Here is a 24253-nt window from a genome sequence, read left to right as displayed (position 1 = left end):
ATACTACTGCTAGCATTTCTTTTTCGTTAGTCGCGTAATTTTCTTCAGTTCTGGAAAGAGTTCTGGAAATAAATGTAATTGGTCTCTCTCCATCTGAGGTTTGTTGCGAAAGTACTGCTCCCAATGCTATATTTGATGCATCTGTAGTAAGAATGAAGGGTTTTTCAAAATCCGGAAAAGCTAAAACATCATTTGAACATAGCACTTCTTTAAGGTATTGGAATGATTTTTTTGCTGATTCATCTAAAGTTATAGTGAAATTTTTTGACTGGTTTTTGGAAATTTGACGATGGCCATCCTCTCCTCGTAAAAGTTTCGTAAGGGGTTTCGCAAGTTCTGCGTAATTCTTTACGAAACGTCTATAATATCCGGAGAGTCCTAGAAATGCTCTTAAATCTTTTAATGTCTTCGGTTCGGGGTATTTTCGGATGCATTCTACTTTTTTCATGTTTGGTTTAAGACCTTCTGCAGAAATAATGAAGCCAAGAAAATCAACTTCTGATTTAAGAAATTCTGATTTATCTGGTTGAATTTTAAAATTAGCTTCCCTAAGTGTTTCTAACACAGTTTTTAAATTTTTTAAATGTTCTTCAACAGTTTTTCCAAAGACTATTATGTCATCTATGTAAACATAGCAAATTTTTCCAATATGTTCACGTAATGTGTCATCCATTACTCTTTGAAAAATCGATGGTGCATTTTTCAAACCAAAAGGCATACGTACAAATTCGTATTTGCCATTGTGAATTGAAAATGCAGTTTTTTCTATGTCTCTTTCATGCATAGGAATTTGATGAAATCCTGAAGCTAAGTCTAATGTAGTAAAATATTTATTTGAACCTAAATTGGCCAAAACGGATGCAGTATCTGGAATAGGGTATCTATCACTTATGGTTTTTGAGTTTAATTTCCTGTAATCTATGACAAGTCTATTTTTTTTTCGTTAGAAGCATCAAGTTTTTTAGGGACAATCCATACAGGTGAATTGTATGGAGATCGAGATGGTCGTATAATTCCATCGTTTAAAAGTTTGTTTATCTGGGAATGCACTTCCGATTTTAGTGCTTGTGGATATGGGTATGTTTTACTGTAAACTGGTGATTGATTGGTAGTTCTTATTTCAGCTTTAACCTTTGTTGTAAAAGGTAGTTTTTTATCGGGAGGCTGAAATATATCTTGAAAATCGTGGAGCATATTTCTTAAATCTTTTTTTTCTTGAGTTTGTAAATGTTCATCGCGCATATTTATTTGATTAACTTCTTGAAGCATGTATAGCAATAATGGAATAGTATATTTTCTATTTACTATTAATGTGTCTTGTACTGTATTTATCCATGAACCATTTTCCTTTAAAGAATCCCAACCCAAAATAGCATCAAACGATTTCAGTTGTTTAAGATGAAAAAAATTTATCATCTTGTCCGAGTATGGTTTAAGTAATCTAGCTTGTGAATATTTGGTTATTTTGACGTCTCCTGCTACAGTTGAGATAAAAAATGGTTTTTCTAAGTCGTGAGAAATTTTTGCATATTTTGGATGTATATAGTTTTTGTTAGATCCTGTGTCTACTAAGATTCGTAATGGCTCTTTTGCATTACCATAGTAAAGGAAATATGGTAATGTGGACCTTATTCTAAAAAATTCAATTCGGCTTCTTCTCCATTTTCGGATGTTTCTGATCCATCTTGTCTGTTAATGCATGCCAAGTATCGATCATGGGCGGAGAGCACATCATCGTCACATTCTTCTAATGTTTTTGCCATTTCCTCTTCGTATTCTACTTGCTCGTTTCCTGTGTTTGTTTCTATATTAAATGCTCTTGTTCTTTTTAATGGTGGTTTATATGTTCCTGAAAAATTAGGACGATTACCGTAATTTACCTGTTTAGAACGGATGGAACTATCAACTTCCATAGGTTCTGGTTGTGGCGGGTTTTGTGCGACTGGTGGTTTAAACGGATTTCTCTGTGGAATTACAGGTGGTCTAATGCGTAAATGTGGGTTGTAAAAGTTTTGATTTGGTCTATTTTGCGGAATTAGATAAGTAGGAGGTCTGTAGTAAATTAGTGAATTGGGGTGGTTCGGAGTGGTTGGTGGTCTGTACATATTTGGTTTTGTTGGTATTCTTGGTACTATTGGGATAAGATTCCTGGGTGCGGAAGGTGGTATGTATGATTTTGGTGTGGTAAGCATTTTCCGACACTCGATGTTTTGGAATGAAATACAATAACTGTAAGCAGCGGCCAATGATGTGGGTTCATAATTTCTTATGCATTTGTACACATCTCCATCAAGTCCTCTAATGAAGGAATCAATGGCTTTCCTATTGTAAGTTTCAATGAGAGCTTTAGATGCTTCTGGATGAGAGAATCGATCATCAGTATGAATTTTGTTTGCTATTAATGACAATAGTCTATTGACTTCGTCATAATACACTTCTAACGACCGACCCTTTTGTTGTACGCTCATTATCTGGAAGTCAAGTGTTTCAAGATCACGTTTCTCTCTGTAATATGTTATTAAGGTTTTCTTTTCTCGTTAGCCTCACCTCTAATTTTTCTTCGAATGAATTTACAAACCATGTGGAATCTGTTTTGTTGTTCCACGGTATTGGTACTGTTGGTTTGGTATAGTTTTACTATACCATCAACATCATCAATCCAGCTATTTAACTCACTTGGTTCACCAGAGAAAACAGGCAAATCTTTTACAAGATCAGGTATTTTATCGAATGATTCAGGACTTACAGCTGTTCCGTCAGTTTTCGTAAAATGTAATGGGGGGTCCGAGTAATCTATTACTCCAGGAATCGATTGTTGTTGTGCTTCTAAAGCAGCTAGTCTGCTTAGAATTCTATCCACTACTTCTTGTTGAGACATTTTGAATGAAAAATTATTTAGTGATTCTATTAATTCGTCCAGGATTATTATAAATTGATTTTAATTATTTATTAATTTTATGTTTTTTTATAGAAATTTTTGAAAATCAATTTGGAAACTCTTATTATTTTCAGTTTATATTTTCGATTCACTTTGCTTTTGATTTTATATACTCACGCTTATTTCACTTTTACTTACATAAGTTTCATTTTAGGGGATACCTCAAAATGATTGTGAAAATTCCGCCTCGTGCCTCTTACGGTGATGGTCTGGAATTCTCTGCGAAGAAAATCAGTATCTATCCTCTTACGGCGATGTTTCTGAAATTCTTATGACGACTGTTGCTCCTGTCCTCTTACGGTGGAAGTCATTCAGTCGTGGCGTTGACCCGATAATGTTGCGGTACTTCTCGATTCGTAGATAATTGCTCCTTTTTTCAACAAGATGAGCTTTTAACCACTTGTTGATACTACGGTATCTCACGAACTGCTGCCACAGAAAAATGTCACTTTTTTGCGGGGCGATAGGAAACACTCGTTTTTAACAAACTGTTCTGTTGCAACATTACTCTTACGTAGTCACTTCACAAAACAATTTTATAAAAACTTCACAATATCGGGTCCCTATTCGGGCGCCAGTTAAGAACACATGCGTTAGAATTGTATAAAAAAATAATTTTATTTTTTCAATTCGTCGCGCACATATTCTTAGTTCAAGATGTTGGTTAGAACTGGCTAATATTTCCTGATTTCATGTTATATATTGTTCGGTTCCCTACTTTTCATTGTTTATGCTATGGTTATTATGTTGATGCTACGGTTATTTTTAAAAGTTTTGATTTGGCCAGATGTTGATACGATGTTAATGCTGGTTCTGGTTCCGATGATTAATTTGTTGATCATAGCATACTTCGCTATGAATGGTAATGCATTGTTTCGGTGCTGGTGTTTTGGTTTCGGTGCTGTGATGTCGTGTTAACTATTCAGTTTTAAAAAGTGAGTGAATCACACAAAAAAAGTGATTTTGTTTAAAAAAGTGAGTGAATCACTCATAAAAAAGGGATTTTGTTTTAAAAAGTGAGTGAATCACACAAAAAAAGTGATTTTGTTTAAAAAAGTGAGTGAATCACTCATAAAAAAGGGATTTTGTTTTAAAAAGTGAGTGAATCACTCATGAAAAAGGGATTTTGTTTAAAAAAGTGAGTGAATCACTCATAAAAAAGGGATTTTGTTTAAAAAAGTGAGTGAATCACTCATAAAAAAGGGATTTTGTTTAAAAAAGTGAGTGAATCACTCATAAAAAAGGCATTTTGTTTAAAAAAGGGAGTGAATCACTCATAAAAAAGGGATTTTGTGTTAACAAGTGAGTATATCACTCATAAAAAGGGATTTTGTTTTAAAAAGTGAGTGAATCACTCATTAAAAAGGGATTTTGTTTAAAAAAGTGAGTTAATCACTCATAAAAAAGGGGTTTTGTTTAAAAAAGTGAGTGAATCACTCATACAAAAGGGATTTTGTTTTAAAAAATGAGTGATTCACTCATAAAAAAGGGACTTTGTTTTCAAAAGTGAGTGAATCACACATAAAAAATTGGTTTTGTTTTAAAAAGTGAGTGAATCACTCATAAAAAAGGGATTTTGTTTTAAAAAGTGAGTGAATCACTCATAAAAAAGTGATTTTGTTTAAAAAAGTGAGTGAATCACTCAAAAAAGGGATTTTGTTCAAAAAGTGAGTGATTCACTCGTGAAAATAGGATTTTGTTTAAAAAGTGAGTGCATCACTCATATTAAGTGATTTTGTTTAAAAAAGTGAGTGAATCATAAATCATAAATCATAATCATAAAAAGGGATTTTGTTTTAAAAAGTGAGTGAATCACACAAAAAAAAGGTAATTTTGTTTAAAAAAGTGAGTGAATCACTCATAAAAAAAGGATTTTGTTTAAAAAAGTGAGTGAATCACTCATAAAAAAGGGATTTTGTTTAAAAAAGTGAGTGAATCACTCATAAAAAAGGGAATTTGTTTAAAAAGTGAGTGATTCACTCATAAAAAAGGGATATTGTTCATTTAAGTGAGTGAATCACTCATAAAAAAGGGATTTTGTTTTAAAAGTGAGTGAATCACTCATAAAAAAGGGATTTTGTTTTAAAAAGTGAGTGAAGCACTCATAAAAAAGGATTTTGTTTAAAAAGTGAAAAAGTGATTCACTCATAAAAAGGGATTTTGTTTTAAAAAGTGAGTGATTCACGCATAAAAAAGGGGTTTTGTTTTCAAAAGTGAGTGAATCACACATAAAAAATTGATTTTGTTTTAAAAAGTGAGTGAATCACTCATAAAAAAGGGATTTTGTTTTAAAAAGTTAGTGAATCACTCATAAAAAAGGGATTTGGTTTTAAAAAGTGAGTGAAGCACTCATAAAAAAGGGATTTTGTTTAAAAAAGTGAGTGAATCACTCATAAAAAAGGGATTTTGTTTAAAAAAGTGAGTGAATCACTCATAAAAAAGGGATTTTGTTTTAAAAAGTGAGTGATTCACTCATAAAAAAATGACTTTGTTTTCAAAAGTGAGTGAATCACACATAAAAAATTGGTTTTGTTTTAAAAAGTGAGTGAATCACTCATAAAAAAGGGATTTTGTTTTAAAAAGTGAGTGAATCACTCATAAAAAAGGGATTTTGTTTAAAAAAGTGAGTGAATCACTCAAAAAAGGGATTTTGTTCAAAAAGTGAGTGATTCACTCATAAAAATAGGATTTTGTTTAAAAAGTGAGTGCATCACTCATATTAAGTGATTTTGTTTAAAAAAGTGAGTGAATCATAAATCATAAATCATAATCATAAAAAGGGATTTTGTTTTAAAAAGTGAGTGAATCACACAAAAAAAGGTAATTTTGTTTAAAAAAGTGAGTGAATCACTCATAAAAAAAGGATTTTGTTTAAAAAAGTGAGAGAATCACTCATAAAAAAGGGATTTTGTTTTAAAAGTGAGTGAATCACTAAATAAAGTGATTTTGTTTGAAAAAGTGAGTGAATCACTCATAAAAAAGGGATTTTGTTTAAAAAAGTGAGTAAATCACTATAAAAAAGTGAGTGAATCACTCATAAAAAAGTGAGTGAATCACTCCCAAAAAAGGGATTTTGTTTAAAAAAGTGAGTGAATTACTCATAAAAAGAGATTTTTTTTTAAGTGAGTGAATCACTCATAAAAAAGGGATTTTGTTTAAAAAAGTGAGTGAATCACTCATAAAAAAGGGATTTTGTTTTAAAAAGTGAGTAAATCACTCATAAAAAAGGGATTTAGTTAAGAACACATGCGTTAGAATTGTATAAAAAAAATAATTTTATTTTTTCAATTCGTCGCGCACATATTCTTAGTTCAAGATGTTGGTTAGAACTGGCTAATATTTCCTGTTTTTATGTTATATATTGTTCGGTTCCCTACTTTTCATTGTTTATGCTATGGTTATTATATTTATGCTACGGTTATTTATTAGAGGTTTGATTTGGCCAGATGTTGATACGATGTTAATGCTGGTTCTGGTTCCGATGATTAATTTGTTGATCATAGCATACTTCGCTATGAATGGTGTTGCATTGTTTCGGTGCTGGTGTTTTGGTTTCGGTGCTGTGATGTCGTGTTAACTCCTCTCCTCTTAAATGACTTTGTCCTCGAAGTTTCTAGATGCTCTCGTTTACTTTATGTTGTTTCTCTTGATGCAGATGGTAATATGAACCTCAGGCTTTGATATCTGTAAATATTTATCAATACGGCTATTACGATAAACACAATGAATACAATTGAACCACTTATTGATCCAAACAAATGAACTTTCCATGACAAAGATTTGTTCTCTAGTTTGATTTTTTTTCTCTATGCTCAATGGTTAGATTGTTTAGATATTTTGATGGTGGTATGTCGATGACGTCGGTTTCGGTTGCTATTAACCCCAGTGTGGGTTGAAATGCTTTGTTTGGTATTGTTATTTCCAGGTTTGAAAATTCTTCTCCGTTGATGTAGATGTTGCATTTTTCAAAATGTATTATATATGAGCCTGTGAGAAATTGTGTGTCATTGTTGCAACTCGATGAAATTCTGACTGTGGCATTGTTAATAAGTATAACGGCATCATGAATCCGTTTAATTATTCCATCGGAATATACTTTTTCATAAGTACAATCGGAATGATATCCATGTACTAGTTTTTGAATACACTTACTTGATGGTTCTAGGAGTATGCTGTCACAAAGATAATTGCCATTATCTATTTGTTCGCAGGGCTGTGACAATTCAAATACATGAGTGTTGTTCTTCAGTATATAGTTGTGATGCGAGAGAATTCTTTTGTCATTTTTTTATAATTGAATCAATATAATTGTATTCAAAAGTATGTTTGGATTCAAATGGGTATTTCAACATATATATGATATGTGTTTTGTTCATTGTTACCTGAGCTGTGGATCTTATCAACATTTCTTCGGTTGATGATACATGTATGTTGTGCTCAGCTAAAAACTTAACCATTTGGTTCAGGTCGTCAAGAGATAATAGTTTGCTGCTGGGTATTCCATGTTTTGCTAGTAAAATAGCATCTTCCAGTGTTTCTAAATAGTTTTGCAGACTATCGAGATTTGAGATGATAATTAGTTGGATGATTTCATTCGATCTTTGATGAAATCTTTCTTCTTCCAGTTGGAGTACGCTGTTTGCAATTCTGGTTATATCATACAAGCGTTTATCAATTTCGTCGTTAATCAGTACTTGTTGATTATTTTGCTCAATCAAGGAGTTAATAGTGGAGTTTATAACACGTAAATCTTCAGCATCAGGTGTTCCTGCGATCCACTTCCATATGGTGCCAATAGTATCCCATCGTCGTTCTCTGTTCGTGTGTGGCCTAATCTTGTTAAATGTTTCATGCAATTTATTAACCTTTAATTTTATAATATTGTAAAGAGGATTGTCGTTCACATGGTGTTTTAATTCTGCATCATTGTTTATGAGAACTTGTTCTAAATGATCTATCTTGATTGGGTGTATGATTCTTATGTTTCCTGTCTTGACTCATGCTTGACCTAATGGAATTACTGCTAAGGGGTTGTTAGTTATATCATGTATTCCTATGTTAGCATAAACAATTGTAAATGACACGCAAATGGCGAGTCTGAAAAGAGAAAATGTTAAATGTTAGTAAAATTTTTGTTAGTTGGTTTTCCTAAGGTTAACTTTGTGTACCTTTCTGTTATTAGAATCTATTATATAAGTTGAATGATTTTCTTTAATTTTTATGGGATAGTATCTACTCTCTCTTTTGTTATTTGTTTTATTTTTTTCATATGCAATGCTTCCTGGTTCATAAGTCTGATATTCCTGATCGACTATTTTCTCTTCTTTTTCTTTGAAAAGTTGAGCGATTTTCCTATCTTTTTCTTCGCGTATTTTTGATCTTTCTGCAAATGAATGGTCATTTGAAAATTCTCCAATATAAATGTTTCTCGGTGTATCTTTAATGAAACTATGTATAGAGTTGTTGTATTTGTAAGTGGATTGTTGTACAAGGCAAGTGATACTCATATCTGGATTAAGAGATTTAATGCATCTGGCTATTTCTCGTATAGTTGAATGACATCTTTCTACTTGACCATTTGTTTCTGACCTATTAACCGGAGTTTTAAATATTTTCACGCCTAAATTCAATATTGATTGTTCTACAACTTTTGATACAAAAGAAGACTCATTATCAATTACTATTTCTGCTGGAAGATTCCAATCATATAAAAGCTGTAACAAGACATCTTTAATATCGGCTATTGATTTTGATTTTATATGTCTGATTTTTAAATATTTATAAAATTTGTCCAAGGATATAATAAAAAGATTATTTGCATTATAGGCAAAAATATCTATGTGAACTATTTCTCCTGGGTAGGTAGGTATTGGGGTTTTAATTCGAATGAACTTCTGTGGTTTTCTATCATATTTTTCTAGTTTGCAAATTTCACAATTTTGAATGAAGTTTTGAATGGATTTACGCATTCCAGGGAAATAATATTTCTTTATGAATTGTATAGAATTTTCTTTAACATTTCATTGTGCAAAGTTATGTATTTCTTTAATTTTTTCTAATTTTTGTTCCTCTGTTTGCAAATCTTCTACTTTCAATTGAGAATAACGGATTTTTATTACTTTTGAATTATACATTGATTTGAAAATTTCTTGAATGTTTCCCATTATGAATTGATCGCAATATATACCATTACCTTCTTTAGGATTGAGGAATTTTTTAAAAGTTTGTTTAATGAAGTCACTTGAAAATTCAGATTCACAGAAGGTGTGTCTTTTATACCCTTGAAATGGTATTGTTTTAAGGCCGGGCTACATTGATCGTACTCGCAAGCGTAATTTTTATATTCACTAGCGCATCTGGCGGCGACCAGCGCAAGCTAGATGTGGGTATAATTTAAGTGCCAAAATTATTCATGCTTGGTGTCTCATCAATTTTCGACCAGGCTGTCTGTATGCCGTTTGACATGTTGATCAAAATCAATAAATTGCTACAGGTCAGGACGCCGAGTACTGCTGGGCAAATCGTCATTTGACAGTTGGGTGCCTAAGCTTCATACAAAGCGCACGACAACATTCCTTCCCATCTGCCAAACTCCATCCATCATGGCTTCCACAGCCAAATCTTCCACATATAATTGTAGTCAATGTTATCACCTTGATCGCAGCAGTGTGCATTGTTTATTGTTTGAATCCCCACCAAGCAATTTGACATGTCGGCCGACGTCGGATTTGTGCAAATTTGCCCAGTCGGTTTGTATCAAGATTGGAGTCAAATGGCAGTAGGTTTTGACTGAATTGAGTGGCACGAACACTCACGGTAACTCATTTTTCATCTTGGCGGTTTTGCTTTGGCGGTATGTTTGTATGTGTAGCTCGTGGTACCCTCTCATCCCTCCCTCCTCCTCATACCCCGCTCGCCTTACAGTCAATTGCAGGAGAGAGCAAAAAAAATGAACAAGGCTCGCTCGCGCGCACAGCCTAGACACGGCTCGCGCGTAGCTTATCCACGGCTCTTTAAATGTGTGTCTATGCACATGTGTATGATAGTACTGTGTCGCTTGCCTGCGTTGGCTTGCTCGCTCATATGGCCCCATATGGTGGTATTATTTCGCTCACATGTATCGGCTGCTGTATGAGGAGAAGTGGGAGGAGAAGAATGAATATGAATGATCAGCTGATGGGTTTTGTTGGGGTTAAAGCTTATGCAGACGGAATGAGAAATGTACTTACTGCGATCCCGATCCTGGCGATTGTTATACCGGCACGATACTGCGTAGACCATCCGAGTGTTGTGCGGCTGGCGTGTTAGGATTGCAATATAATGCATTGAGATGGATTGCATGATAGCTTGATATTTTTTTATGTGTACTTTTTGCCCTTTGGAGCAAGCAAGTACAATTGTGCACACTTTCTCCGTAGAATTAGTCAATTCTTTGGCACGCATGGAAATGTTACGGAAGGAGCATTGGGCACAAAACGCGCACTGGTATGGCACACAAGGCACACTTGATATTTTTTTAATGTGTGTTTTTTTGCCCTTTGGAACAAGCAAGTACAATTGTGCACCCTTTTTCCTTAGAATTTGTCCATTCTTTGGCACGCATGGAAATGTTACGGAAGGAGCTTTCGGCACAAAACGCGCACTGGTGGGCACACAACGCACACGCATTTTTCGTGGAATTTCATTCATTGATCTGCACCGAGCACAAGGGAGGAAGGGATGGGGTGGCGAGAAAGGTTTGTTGTGCGCGTCGATGGAAAACAGGGCACACTTGTTTTTCCTCGAATTAGTCCATTCATTGATGCATACGCTTTGCAATAAAGCGATCCCTGCGTTTGGTGCTGCATTGTGGAGCAAAATTTTCGCCGAATTTTTCATTCAGCTGTCCACACGTGTCTAGGGTTTGGGGATAAAAGACATTAGTTCCCTGATCTTAGTGTCCGTTCATTAACGATTTGACTCTCGAGCAGTGCAGTCCTACGTGCAGTCGACAGTGGGGAAAATTTTTCAAGTGTGTCATTTTTTTGCCAACAACAAGCAGGTAAGTTAGAAATAAAATTTTGTGATGTGATATTTGTTGCGCAGAAGGTAGTGCGAATTAACAACGTGTGATGTATGCGTGAACTGTTTTACAGATCCCAAAATGTCTAAGGACCTAGACCCGGACTTCTGCAATTTATCAGCAACACCACCATCATCCCTCGAAGATTCTCCCACTTCAACTGCTGTACCTCCCGAGAAACGCAAAAAAATTGTTTTCATTCAACCAGGACAACCCCGTACATCCGTGCCTATATCGATCCCAGCTACTTCCACCCGCATACCACAAATCACACGCACAATAGAACCACGAGCATCATCGTCAAATGAACCAACCGTGCCTACCAAGCAATCGAAACTTATATTAGCTAGAACTATACCCACCACATCCGTGCCGCAGCGAAAGTCCACGCAACCTCGTATCCCAACAAAAGCTCCGGAAAAATCATCCCTTCCTCTACCGATGAATGTTGCGCAGCATACACATAAAAAAGTAATATTGCTAGGGAGAAAAGTGCCCACCAAATCATCGCTAGGAATCCAGCAAACCACTACAGCCATACCCTCCGTGCAGCAACCATCTTCACGTAATCCTAATCAGCCAACAAGAAAAGTGCCAGAGCGATTCGTGTACCAACCACTGAAACAGCAACCAACATCGGCCCTGAAAAAAGTACCCCCAACAACATCCTTACCTGTGCAGCCAACCACTTTCACATCTACCGTAGTGCAACCACGAGCAATGCCACAGCCGACCAAGCCACTTCCAACAGAACCACTTCCGCCAGAACCACTTCCGACAGAGCCACAACCATCCACGATTAACAGCAAGCTCGATGCAATAATGCGACAGCTAGATGGACTGCAAATGTCGGTGGAAAATTTAGATAAACGCTCCAGGCGGATTGAAAAATCAGTGGGGCTGGTCCAGGTAACGACCGAACAGGTGAAAAATTGTGTTTGCAATAGAGTACTCCAAGCCCATCAGGAAGAAGAATTTGAGTTTGAACTACTGAATAATGTGGAAGAATTAAAAGAATTTAATGAAAAGCTGTCTGATCCCCAGTACGAAGTTAAAATATTTACATGGGCGAACGGGCGCATTGCCAGCGAAGCTCCCGAGACGAGGATGCAGGAAGCATTGAACTTTTTGTTCACGAAGGAGCTTCTCGCGCAATGCAGCTGGACTGGTGGTGGCAGACCAGTAAAAAAATTTCCGTTTCGCGAGCTACGAAGGGTGGTAAAGCTTTTTAAAATGATTGGCAGCAATCGATTCTATGCCATCAATGAAACAATGGTTGCAAATTTTATCGGCAAAAAGCTTCGCTACGCTCCGGACCAGGTGAAAGCCGAAAAAACGCGGAAAGCCACAAATCCATCTTGTCTAGATGTCGAAGAAAATGTAGATGAAAACGCGTGAAATAATGTAAATATTGTGTGTGTATGTGTGTGTGTGTGTATGTGTGTGTGTGTGTGTGAGAGAGAGAGGGGGGGGGGAGGAGAGAATTTTGAATTTATGTAAATATAAAAAAATAATGTTTAGACGGTAATATGCAACGAAATATATTATGAATTTTGAACATGGAATACCTTATGCTTCTCTTTTTAGTTTTGAGAAAAAAAATATATTTTACGCCATACTATGAGGCACCGGGACGAACATGTAAATTTCACCTGTTTTGGTTTTTACCGCAACAAGTTTGAACTTTACCTCTTCAATTGGTATACGTACCAACGATGAAAGGTCTAAATGTAACATGTTTGCTCTCCGTATATTCATTATGTATGAAGAGCATGGATAGTCAAACTGTTCACTGGTTTCACTAAATAGATGGCAATGTACAACAATCGAACCCTGTTCGCGTGATGCTGTGCTGTACATTCCTATATTATTATTTTTCAACATAAACCAGCAATTTTTTTTATCATTTTTTAATGTGCAATTAGCCATCACATAAACAGTAACATCATTTCCTTTGTTGACTATGTACGGAAACGAAGGCTCGTTAGAGGGCCGTGCGTAGTTAATGTGTTGCAGCTCGGTTAACCTGTTCACAGCTTGTGCTAAACAATTTCTACCGTTTCGTAGTAAATTTTTGGGCTCTTGAAGATGGCTTTCAAATTTGTAGGCAGAAATGTTGTGTAGTGGTCCAAACCGAACAACATCTTCGTAAACATGCAACAGGTAATGGACATTACTAGACAAAAACGTGACGCCATAAACGGTGGCAAAATCGAAAACAAATTTTCGCAACATCTGATCTGCCATTGGCCAATCATCTTCGTATTCAGCTGAGCTGAACAGAGTCATGCCACAGAAGTACAGCATGAAATGGTTGTACTCAACATCGCTTATTCTTCCCTTAAGGACAATCAAGCTAATGTTGTGCAAGAAGTAGTTGTACTCCAACCCTTTCCAAAAGCGTAAATATTTAAGGCTCCGCACACTTCGTTGAAACTCTGACGGCAGAAGCAGTTCCCGAATCTCGTTGGAAACTGCTTCGCGTATCGGTTCCGTCCACCTACGACTCGTTCCAAATATTCCTTCAGTCCAATTTAGCATTAGTCTGCGCGTAACTCTGTGATCTCGTACATGCAGAGGTTCTGAGGTAATTACATCTTTGATAATGTCGCAATTGTCTAGCTTAACCAAAGGTGTAGTGGTTTTGCAATGGTCGACGTATGCACCATTACAGAACTCTTCATGGGTCCGTCGCGCAGCACCAAACTGCCCGTAGTAGCTGCGTTTCGTTGTTGGATCCTTTGTGGTACGGGTCTTGCATTTGATGCACCCGTAACGAGCGTTAAATGATTTAACACCTGCAATGTGATATACAGCCATGAATAATCGTTGCGAAAGTAGAAGCTAACTATTCGTACCTTTGATGTAAGCTCGAGCTGGTGTATCTGCTATCATGGCCCGGAACCATATTTTATATGGGCGACCGTTTATCAGTAGTCCATTGGCTTGCAAGTAGTTTAGTTCCGTGACAAATGGTTGCAAGTAACCTTGAAGGCTTCCCGGCTTACTTTCCCCACAAAAAATTGCCACCGTCATTACCGGTACATTTGGCATGTCATGAATTCTCATCAGGATGGGCCAAAACTGAGTTAAACCACTTCTGTGAAGTGGTAGCCCATCCACAAAGAAAATTAGCTCCATTTCATTGACGTCCGGTGTCACAAGTCTAAAACAGCGAAGAAACCGGATTCATGTAATATGAACTAAACAAATGTGCCACTTTAGGCTCATCGTACCAATCGCTTGTGCTACAACAATTATAATTACCTAAAGTACGATTTAAGGCTGCTAGCAATCCCCTGATACCATAATTGACCACCCGAGATAGTAGAGACCAGACTCCGTGTGGTATTCGCTGAGGGAGTCTCTAAAAAAGTTCTTGCATCCCTCGGCAGCTCAGGATGGTTGTGTTTGCGAAGCAAATCTAGCAACACATTTGTGCGGCGATGCGAAATGTTGGCCTCCAACACCCATACGCGAAGAGCATCCTTGAAGGACAAATCGTCGGTAAGGAAAGGTTGGTCACCTTCGTCATCTCCATCGTCAAATTCCGTTGCATTATTATCCTCAAGGTCCGAAAAAGACGCATCACTATCAGAACAGTGTGCAGCTGAAAACAAGCAACATTAAAAACACTGCAACAAATCCAATCATAGCAAACAATACCTAATTCATCCCCCGACAATGGAATATCATGCTCAATCACTGGAGCAGCGGATTGAGCAAGTGGCTCTGGTGTTGCTGTAAGAATTTTTGGTTAGTAATATTAGCATCAGTCCACCACGGTCCGTCTACACAAGCTTTTTACCAGTCGGTGCCGAATATTGGTAGCTACATCCTGCTTCCTCCATATCCATGTCCCATTCCCTTGCATATTGCTTCAACAAGCTATCACGCTTCCGATACGAGGAACCAGTCTTTTTATCACGCTGTGCTGCCATCGTAAAGTTTTATTTTTTCCAAAATTAACTGATCACGGGGAAAAATAAATATATTTGTGTTGCTTCGAGCTGCTGTCAAACGAATTTTTCAAAATGGTGCGTGCGCCAGTTGTGCCAGAAAGAATAAAACTGATAAAAGAACGAGAGAGAATGATTGAGCACCAAGGTTGTCATCGGTTTCCATAGGAGTCGCTCAAGCGCTGCTTGAATGTGTGTGTAAGCCGCCGCAGCTGTGAGTTGCTTGTATGGAAAAGGTCGCTCAATTCAGTCGGCTCTTGGTCAAATTGCTTGGTGGGTCGTTTGCCGGCCGGTGTTTAGTAGAAGTGAAAATGTTGGTGGTTCTCGATTTTTTGGAAAAATGAGCGAGCCAGAGCTTGAAAATGACAACAACGAAGTCCGGGATCGTTCCCGATCTCGTTCCCGTAGTCCGCATGCACGTCGTTTGTGGGTTCAAGACTTATTCCTGAACCGAAACGAAACCGGCAACCGGCTACTGACCGACATCACGACATCGGGTATATACGAGACGATGAACCGATTTTTAAGGATGAAGAAGGAAGATTTCTTCCATTTACTGTCCCTTGTTGGTCCAAAAATTGCGAAAATGGACACAGATTTCCGCAAAGCAATCACGGTACAGGAAAGGCTGCTGATAACATTGCGTTTTCTTGCGACTGGAGAGACATTTACCAGCCTCCAATACGTGTTCCGGGTAAATAATATTATTTTAGCTATTTGCTTTTGCTAAGCACACTTTTATCAATCAACATATAATTTTAGGTGTCGAGGCATTCTATCAGCAGAATAGTTAAAGAGACGTACGCATGTCTTATCGAGGCTTTGCGGGATTATGTCAAGGTAAGTTGCGGGTGTAACCAGCCTCGCTTCAGTGTTTATGTGTTTAAAACGTTCAGCCATGTGGCAGGCACCAGGGCCTGCCAGTAAACTTTCCCGTTTGCCGGGGCCAACCATTGCTCTGGGGACTCTTTGGCTAGAGAAACAGCATACATTGCGAACAACTGTACTCTATTCGCATGAATACAACGGTGTGAAGGTAAAAAAATGATTTTCTAAATATTATTGCGATTGATAAAGACATCAACCCACACACAACAGTATTGATGAAGAGAGTAGAGTTGAAATTATAGCGAAAAACCTCATTTTTTCTACATGCATCTTTGGATCAAAATTCACTGCTTGGGTAGTAGATGCCGGCGGATAGTTCATGAAAAACGGAGCCGGAATGAACGTGTGAAATGTGCTGCACTACGTTTTCCTCTTCAACGTCCTCGTATAAAAAGAGTCAGCCGGAATCGATTCCGATCCGTGGGTGCAGCGGGTGCGCTAGGTCGGAGTTGGAATCAAATCCGACCCGTGGGTGCAACGAGTTCGGGTCGACCCGAAAGATCAGTAGGAGCGAGAAAGCATAAGCGAATCCGACCCGTTGGTGCAGCGAGTTCGGGTCGGGTCGGGCCACGGTAGGTTCAATACCCGATCCGAACTCGCTGCACCAACGGGTCAGAGTCGCTTATGCTTTCTCGCACCTACTGATCTTTCGGGTCGACCCGAATTCGTTGCAACCAAACCTACCGTGGCCCGACCCGACCCGAACTCGCAGCAACAACGGGTCGGAGTCGTTTATGCTTTCTCGCACCTACCGGAGTATTTGTACCCACTGAAACTACTTATACCTTTTGGGTTGACCCGAACGACTCCGGGTCGCTTTCTAATGGCTCCGACCCGATAGGTTCGGGTCGACCCGCCCATTACTAAAAGGTTCATGTAACATGAAAACGGAAACTTTTTTTTTCCTCGAACGTAGCTCTTCAATCAAGTAACTAATGTGATATACAAAACTCAAAAAGTATTCAAAGTTAATTTTTTTTTTAATGATTCTAATAATTCCCGCTGAGTATTCATAATGCGTCTCCTTTTTGGAGACGGAATAAGCCGAAGCTCATCGGCCACGTACCGGCCGAAATCGTCCGGATCTGCGGTTTCCGGTGCGCCTGTTGCGCCCGAAACCGGTTGTTGCAGCCGGTTGTTGAGGGCCCCACTCACACCGTTTCCCTCGCGGATCGTGCCAGGAGTGACGGATAAGGCAGAAGGGTAGGAAGAAGGAGTGGAGAGAATGGCTCGGGGTCGAAGGCAACCGCGGCATCCCAATCGATGTCGTCCAACGATTGTGGAACCGCGTAGGCTGCCTCCACGAGGGAACTCATCATCGTCGTAGCCAAGCTGAAAAAAAAAGAAAATGAACATTAAAATCATAATTTATGTTTCTCATAAGCTCTAAAATATACAGTAACTAAAACATGCATTAAAATCATTCCTCTATTTTATTTTCTTTTAGCTACCCTCTACCGAAGAAGAATGGCTTGCAATCTCAAGACGATTTGAGCAGCGCTGGAGATTTCCTCACGCAATAGGTGCAATCGATGGGAAGCACGTTGAAATTATTTGCCCTCGTAATAGCGGATCCGAATATCACAACTATCAAAAAAATTTAGTATTGTATTAATGGTTGTGGTCGATGCTGATTATAACTTTTTATGGGCAGATGCTGGTGGTAAGGGAGGAATATCGGACGGTGGAATATTTAAAAACACACGGCTGTATCACAAGCTAGAAAACGACCAACTAAACATTGCACCAGCAACGCCATTGCAGGTCCCGTACCAAACCCCAGTCCCATACTTTATTCTCGGTGACAAGGCATTTGCCTTTACCAATTACTGCTTAAGACCGTACAGCGGGGTGCATCCTCCTGATTCAATGGAGCGTACATTCAACAAAATGCACTCTACTTGTCGTATGCCAGTTGAAAATTCGCTTGGAATATTAGCGAATCGATGGAGAGTGCTCAAAGGCATACAACTGCAGCCGGATGTTGCCAAAAACATTGTTTTGACAACAGTTTACTTTGCACAATTTTTTGCGCAAGCATGCTTCGCGGGACACATGCACACCCCCGTCTGCATTTGATAGGGTTGTTCGCGGGCGACGAGTCGATGGAGATTGGAGAAGTGAAGGGGGCTTGACCGATCTCCAAAACATTGCTTCCCGACCTTCAGAAAATCTTGCTGACATAAGGAACCACATTGCAAACCATTTAAAACATAATCGTTCTACGTAAATCCATCCAACCAATACCATGGATATTAAAATTAATAATAAATTATGAAATCGCAAACACAACTACACCAACTATTCTGTACATTACTACCAGCATGGTTATTTATAATATACATTTAAGTACGCGAGTGCAACAACTACGGATTTTTTAAGCATTACTCGCCTGCTCTATTAGCGGCTGGATAAACTGGCTGGCTTACTAGCTCACTCACCGAATAAACGTGGCCACATGCCTGTTGTGTTTGGTTGCTGCTGGTGGATCGAGTGGACGAACGTGGCGATAATCATACGCATGTAACTATGTACAGTAAAATCTTTCTAAAATCAATTCTCTTCAAGATTGATCATGGAGAAACTAACTATAGCTACGTACACGATAGCGATTCGCCCAAAAACATTATCGGACGAATTGGCCATCGACCCGCTGAAATAGCGGAGTATCACGGACGATCGTAACAAGCAGGGTACGCTCGTCTATCAACTACGCACCTGCTTCCAGCGCAACGATCGATTGCCAATTGTTATTGCCGATTGCAATTGCACAACGAGCGAAGAAAGAATCCATCGTCATGTCAGCACTATCATTCCGGACGGCTATACATATTGGTCTCGTGCTGTTGACGTGGTGGGCTGGTCAGCATTTCCTGCTTGTCGTGATCGTCCGTATATGTGTACATTTTAAGGATCATAGGAACACTTCGTGTGTGAAATGATTCATTTATGTTAAAACTTTGACGAACGAAGCACATACTACTGTGGTGTTATGGGAAAACCACCATTATATACTTTGTTCGTCAAAATGTTTATTTTATAAGTGCAAAGAGAGCTTTTTTATGTATATAACAAACGAGCTTCGCATTAAGTTAGTTAAATAGAATGTGAGTAAGGTCAACTAGTTCGTCGGAGAACATCTATCAATCATGGATACCCAAATGTGTTGATGCTCAATACTAGGCATTTATGAAAAAAATGATTTGAAAGCTGACATTAGCTTCCACGCCAAAGATTAAACAAACTAGTTAACCCACACCACTAGTTATTTAAAATAAGTATAAACATACTCACCGTGTCTACATGCACCGCATCTTGGGTGGCCTCGTCTACAAAAGACATCGCTTGGTAGGCGAACCACCGTGGCCGGAACACGTCGTCATTGCCTTAAATAAAACAATAATAAATTGGGATGAGAAATAATAAATTAACTGTATATATATTTTTCTACATGTACCTGCACCGGTTTGCGTCGTCTTCTTGACCTTGGCCTTGTTGGTCCGATAAATGCCAAGGAGTCGGGACCACAGATGTTTCGCATCTTGTGGCGAAACCTCCTCCTTTGCCGCTATCGCAGCCCACGCGTTGCCCATCAAAACTACATTTTTATAGTTTTTATTTTTTTCTCCCACAAAACACGGTGCTTTTGCACCTCGGCAATGAAGCGGAGGCTGTTTTCATGATCCTGGAATGAAAAAGAAAATTCAGTTAAATACTTCCCTTTTTAATTTAAATTAAAACAACAGAAAGGTCGACAATCGCGTGATAATTCGGTCATGCTAGCCGTCACACCGGAACCACAGTGATAATAATAACACGTGCTATTTTTATATTAAATGTATACAAAAAGGCCGGTAAATTTTGCTTACAATTTTATAAAAAAAACGTTCTACCAAGCAATATGACAAAGCCGTTCCTCATGAATAAAAAAACACGCTCTATACTAAAAACCGCTACAATACCAAAACGAACAACCAGTTTCACACACTCTGCAATGTAGTTTAAATGATGAAATAGATGGACAAACCCTACAACAAATTATTAAAGCACTTGTGAAACCTACAAACACTACATTTTTCAATAAAATGTTCAGCACAATTGCGGCCCCGAGCCGAGCCAGCGATTCACAGACAACAGTTCACACACACACACACAATTTTTGTTATAAACAGTTGTACTTACTATTTTTTCATTGCGTCGACTGCTTCCTGCTTGTTCCATGGCTAGAAATACAATATGTATGTTAAATTACCACATATTTTCAAAAAAACATACACGACAAAATATCGAACATACTCACCGAGTTGTTTGTTTACTGGTTTGTGATAAAATTATAGGCTCCTCGACCCAAAACGCTTTTTGACAGATAAATTATACCAGCCTCTAGCTTCGACCCGCCGCCGCTAGATGGCGTACGCGTTCAAAAAAAAAATACACTCAGGAGTACGATCAATGTAGCCCGGCCTTTAGTTCATAGGAGGAGTTAGGGGTTAATCGGAATATAAGTTGATTTCGGAAAACATTAATGGGTGCCTCTGTTGAAAGAATATAATCGTTATCATCATCTTCTGCTGAGTGTTGAGTAGGTGTTAAGGAGTTAATTTGAACACGTGATAAAGCATCTGCAACAATGTTTGCTTTACCTGGTTTATAACATAATTCATAATCATGTTCTTTTAAAAATGATTTCCATCTTTTAAGTTTTGCATTATTATTTTTTGGGGAAAGTGTAAATGTTAGTGGGAGGTGATCGGTAAAAATTTTAAGTTTTGCTCCATAGATAAAATTTCTTAGAGTTTGTAATGCCCATACTACTGCTAGCATTTCTTTTCGTTAGTCGCGTAATTTTCTTCAGTTCTGGAAAGAGTTCTGGAAATAAATGTAATTGGTCTCTCTCCATCTGAGGTTTGTTGCGAAAGTACTGCTCCCAATGCTATATTTGATGCATCTGTAGTAAGAATGAAGGGTTTTTCAAAATCCGGAAAAGCTAAAACATCATTTGAACATAGCACTTCTTTAAGGTATTGGAATGATTTTTTTGCTGATTCATCTAAAGTTATAGTGAAATTTTTTGACTGGTTTTTGGAAATTTGACGATGGCCATCCTCTCCTCGTAAAAGTTTCGTAAGGGGTTTCGCAAGTTCTGCGTAATTCTTTACGAAACGTCTATAATATCCGGAGAGTCCTAGAAATGCTCTTAAATCTTTTAATGTCTTCGGTTCGGGGTATTTTCGGATGCATTCTACTTTTTCATGTTTGGTTTAAGACCTTCTGCAGAAATAATGAAGCCAAGAAAATCAACTTCTGATTTAAGAAATTCTGATTTATCTGGTTGAATTTTAAAATTAGCTTCCCTAAGTGTTTCTAACACAGTTTTTAAATTTTTTAAATGTTCTTCAACAGTTTTTCCAAAGACTATTATGTCATCTATGTAAACATAGCAAATTTTTCCAATATGTTCACGTAATGTGTCATCCATTACTCTTTGAAAAATCGATGGTGCATTTTTCAAACCAAAAGGCATACGTACAAATTCGTATTTGCCATTGTGAATTGAAAATGCAGTTTTTTCTATGTCTCTTTCATGCATAGGAATTTGATGAAATCCTGAAGCTAAGTCTAATGTAGTAAAATATTTATTTGAACCTAAATTGGCCAAAATGGATGCAGTATCTGGAATAGGGTATCTATCACTTATGGTTTTTGAGTTTAATTTCCTGTAATCTATGACAAGTCTATTTTTTTTTTCGTTAGAAGCATCAAGTTTTTTAGGGACAATCCATACAGGTGAATTGTATGGAGATCGAGATGGTCGTATAATTCCATCGTTTAAAAGTTTGTTTATCTGGGAATGCACTTCCGATTTTAGTGCTTGTGGATATGGGTATGTTTTACTGTAAACTGGTGATTGATTGGTAGTTCTTATTTCAGCTTTAACCTTTGTTGTAAAAGGTAGTTTTTTATCGGGAGGCTGAAATATATCTTGAAAATCGTGGAGCATATTTCTTAAATCTTTTTTTCTTGAGTTTGTAAATGTTCATCGCGCATATTTATTTGATTAACTTCTTGAAGCATGTATAGCAATAATGGAATAGTATATTTTCTATTTACTATTAATGTGTCTTGTACTGTATTTATCCATGAACCATTTTCCTTTAAAGAATCCCAACCCAAAATAGCATCAAACGATTTCAGTTGTTTAAGATGAAAAAATTTTATCATCTTGTCCGAGTATGGTTTAAGTAATCTAGCTTGTGAATATTTGGTTATTTTGACGTCTCCTGCTACAGTTGAGATAAAAATGGTTTTTCTAAGTCGTGAGAAATTTTTGCATATTTTGGATGTATATAGTTTTTGTTAGATCCTGTGTCTACTAAGATTCGTAATGTCTCTTTTGCATTACCATAGTAAAGGAAATATGGTAATGTGGACCTTATTCTAAAAAAATCAATTCGGCTTCTTCTCCATTTTCGGATGTTTCTGATCCATCTTGTCTGTTAATGCATGCCAAGTATCGATCATGGGCGGAGAGCACATCATCGTCACATTCTTCTAATGTTTTTGCCATTTCCTCTTCGTATTCTACTTGCTCGTTTCCTGTGTTTGTTTCTATATTAAATGCTCTTGTTCTTTTTAATGGTGGTTTATATGTTCCTGAAAAATTAGGACGATTACCGTAATTTACCTGTTTAGAACGGATGGAACTATCAACTTCCATAGGTTCTGGTTGTGGCGGGTTTTGTGCGACTGGTGGTTTAAACGGATTTCTCTGTGGAATTACAGGTGGTCTAATGCGTAAATGTGGGTTGTAAAAGTTTTGATTTGGTCTATTTTGCGGAGTTAGATAAGTAGGAGGTCTGTAGTAAATTGTTGAATTGGGGTGGTTCGGAGTGGTTGGTGGTCTGTACATATTTGGTTTTGTTGGTATTCTTGGTACTATTGGGATAAGATTCCTGGGTGCGGAAGGTGGTATGTATGATTTTGGTGTGGTAAGCATTTTCCGACACTCGATGTTTTGGAATGAAATACAATAACTGTAAGCAGCGGCCAATGATGTGGGTTCATAATTTCTTATGAATTTGTACACATCTCCATCAAGTCCTCTAATGAAGGAATCAATGGCTTTCCTATTGTAAGTTTCAATGAGAGCTTTAGATGCTTCTGGATGAGAGAATCGATCATCAGTATGAATTTGGTTTGCTATTAATGACAATAGTCTATTGACTTCGTCATAATACACTTCTAACGACCGACCCTTTTGTTGTACGCTCATTATCTGGAAGTCAAGTGTTTCAAGATCACGTTTCTCTCCGTAATATGTTATTAAGGTTTTCTTTTCTCGTTAGCCTCACCTCTAATTTTTCTTCGAATGAATTTACAAACCATGTGGAATCTGTTTTGTTGTTCCACGGTATTGGTACTGTTGGTTTGGTATAGTTTTACTATACCATCAACATCATCAATCCAGCTATTTAACTCACTTGGTTCACCAGAGAAAACAGGCAAATCTTTTACAAGATCAGGTATTTTATCGAATGATTCAGGACTTACAGCTGTTCCGTCAGTTTTCGTAAAATGTAATGGGGGGTCCGAGTAATCTATTACTCCAGGAATCGATTGTTGTTGTGCTTCTAAAGCAGCTAGTCTGCTTAGAATTCTATCCACTACTTCTTGTTGAGACATTTTGAATGAAAAATTATTTAGTGATTCTATTAATTCGTCCAGGTTTATTATAAATAGATTTTAATTATTTATTAATTTTATGTTTTTTTATAGAAATTTTTGAAAATCAATTTGGAAACTCTTATTATTTTCAGTTTATATTTTCGATTCACTTTGCTTTTGATTTTATATACTCACGCTTATTTCACTTTTACTTACATAAGTTTCATTTTAGGGGATACCTCAAAATGATTGTGAAAATTCCGCCTCGTGCCTCTTACGGTGATGGTCTGGAATTCTCTGCGAAGAAAATCAGTATCTATCATCTTACGGCGATGTTTCTGAAATTCTTATGACGACTGTTGCTCCTGTCCTCTTACGGTGGAAGTCATTCAGTCGTGGCGTTGACCCGATAATGTTGCGGTACTTCTCGATTCGTAGATAATTGCTCCTTTTTCAACAAGATGAGCTTTTAACCACTTGTTGATACTACGGTATCTCACGAACTGCTGCCACAGAAAAATGTCACTTTTTTGCGGGGCGATAGGAAACACTCGTTTTTAACAAACTGTTCTGTTGCAACATTACTCTTACGTAGTCACTTCACAAAACAAAAAATATATATTTATAAAAACTTCACAATATCGGGTCCCTATTCGGGCGCCAGTTAAGAACACATGCGTTAGAATTGTATAAAAAAATAATTTTATTTTTTCAATTCGTCGCGCACATATTCTTAGTTAA

General features: G+C 37.5%; 3 protein-coding genes across 3 annotated transcripts; 1 reads left to right on the top strand and 2 right to left on the bottom strand.

Moving 5' to 3' along the window:
* Positions 1 to 13266: 13266 nt before the first annotated feature.
* LOC120908291 lies at positions 13267 to 14941 on the bottom strand. The gene is made up of 5 exons (XM_040319204.1): positions 14809 to 14941; positions 14268 to 14610; positions 13859 to 14166; positions 13596 to 13798; positions 13267 to 13275 (listed from the first exon to the last, which is right to left on the bottom strand). Exons 1-5 carry the CDS (start codon positions 14939 to 14941, stop codon positions 13267 to 13269), a joined length of 996 nt encoding a protein of 331 aa, XP_040175138.1.
* Positions 14942 to 14988: 47 nt separating this feature from the next.
* Positions 14989 to 17571, top strand: LOC120908290. Its single transcript, XM_040319203.1, has 3 exons — positions 14989 to 15653; positions 15722 to 15799; positions 17295 to 17571. Exons 1-3 carry the CDS (start codon positions 15300 to 15302, stop codon positions 17460 to 17462), a joined length of 600 nt encoding a protein of 199 aa, XP_040175137.1. The 5' UTR covers positions 14989 to 15299; the 3' UTR covers positions 17463 to 17571.
* A 328-nt stretch (positions 17572 to 17899) lies between these two features.
* On the bottom strand, positions 17900 to 19440 carry LOC120908288. Its single transcript, XM_040319200.1, has 3 exons — positions 19305 to 19440; positions 19142 to 19233; positions 17900 to 18374 (listed from the first exon to the last, which is right to left on the bottom strand). The coding sequence occupies exons 1-3, from the start codon at positions 19438 to 19440 to the stop codon at positions 18285 to 18287; spliced, it is 318 nt and encodes a 105-aa protein (XP_040175134.1). The 3' UTR covers positions 17900 to 18284.
* Between the last annotated feature and the right edge of the window lie 4813 nt (positions 19441 to 24253).

Source organism: Anopheles arabiensis, unplaced genomic scaffold (genome assembly GCF_016920715.1).
Source record: "Anopheles arabiensis isolate DONGOLA unplaced genomic scaffold, AaraD3 Autosomal_pericentromeric_contig0006, whole genome shotgun sequence".
Lineage (NCBI taxonomy): Eukaryota > Metazoa > Arthropoda > Insecta > Diptera > Culicidae > Anopheles > Anopheles arabiensis.
This window is presented reverse-complemented; position numbering and strand designations above follow the sequence as displayed.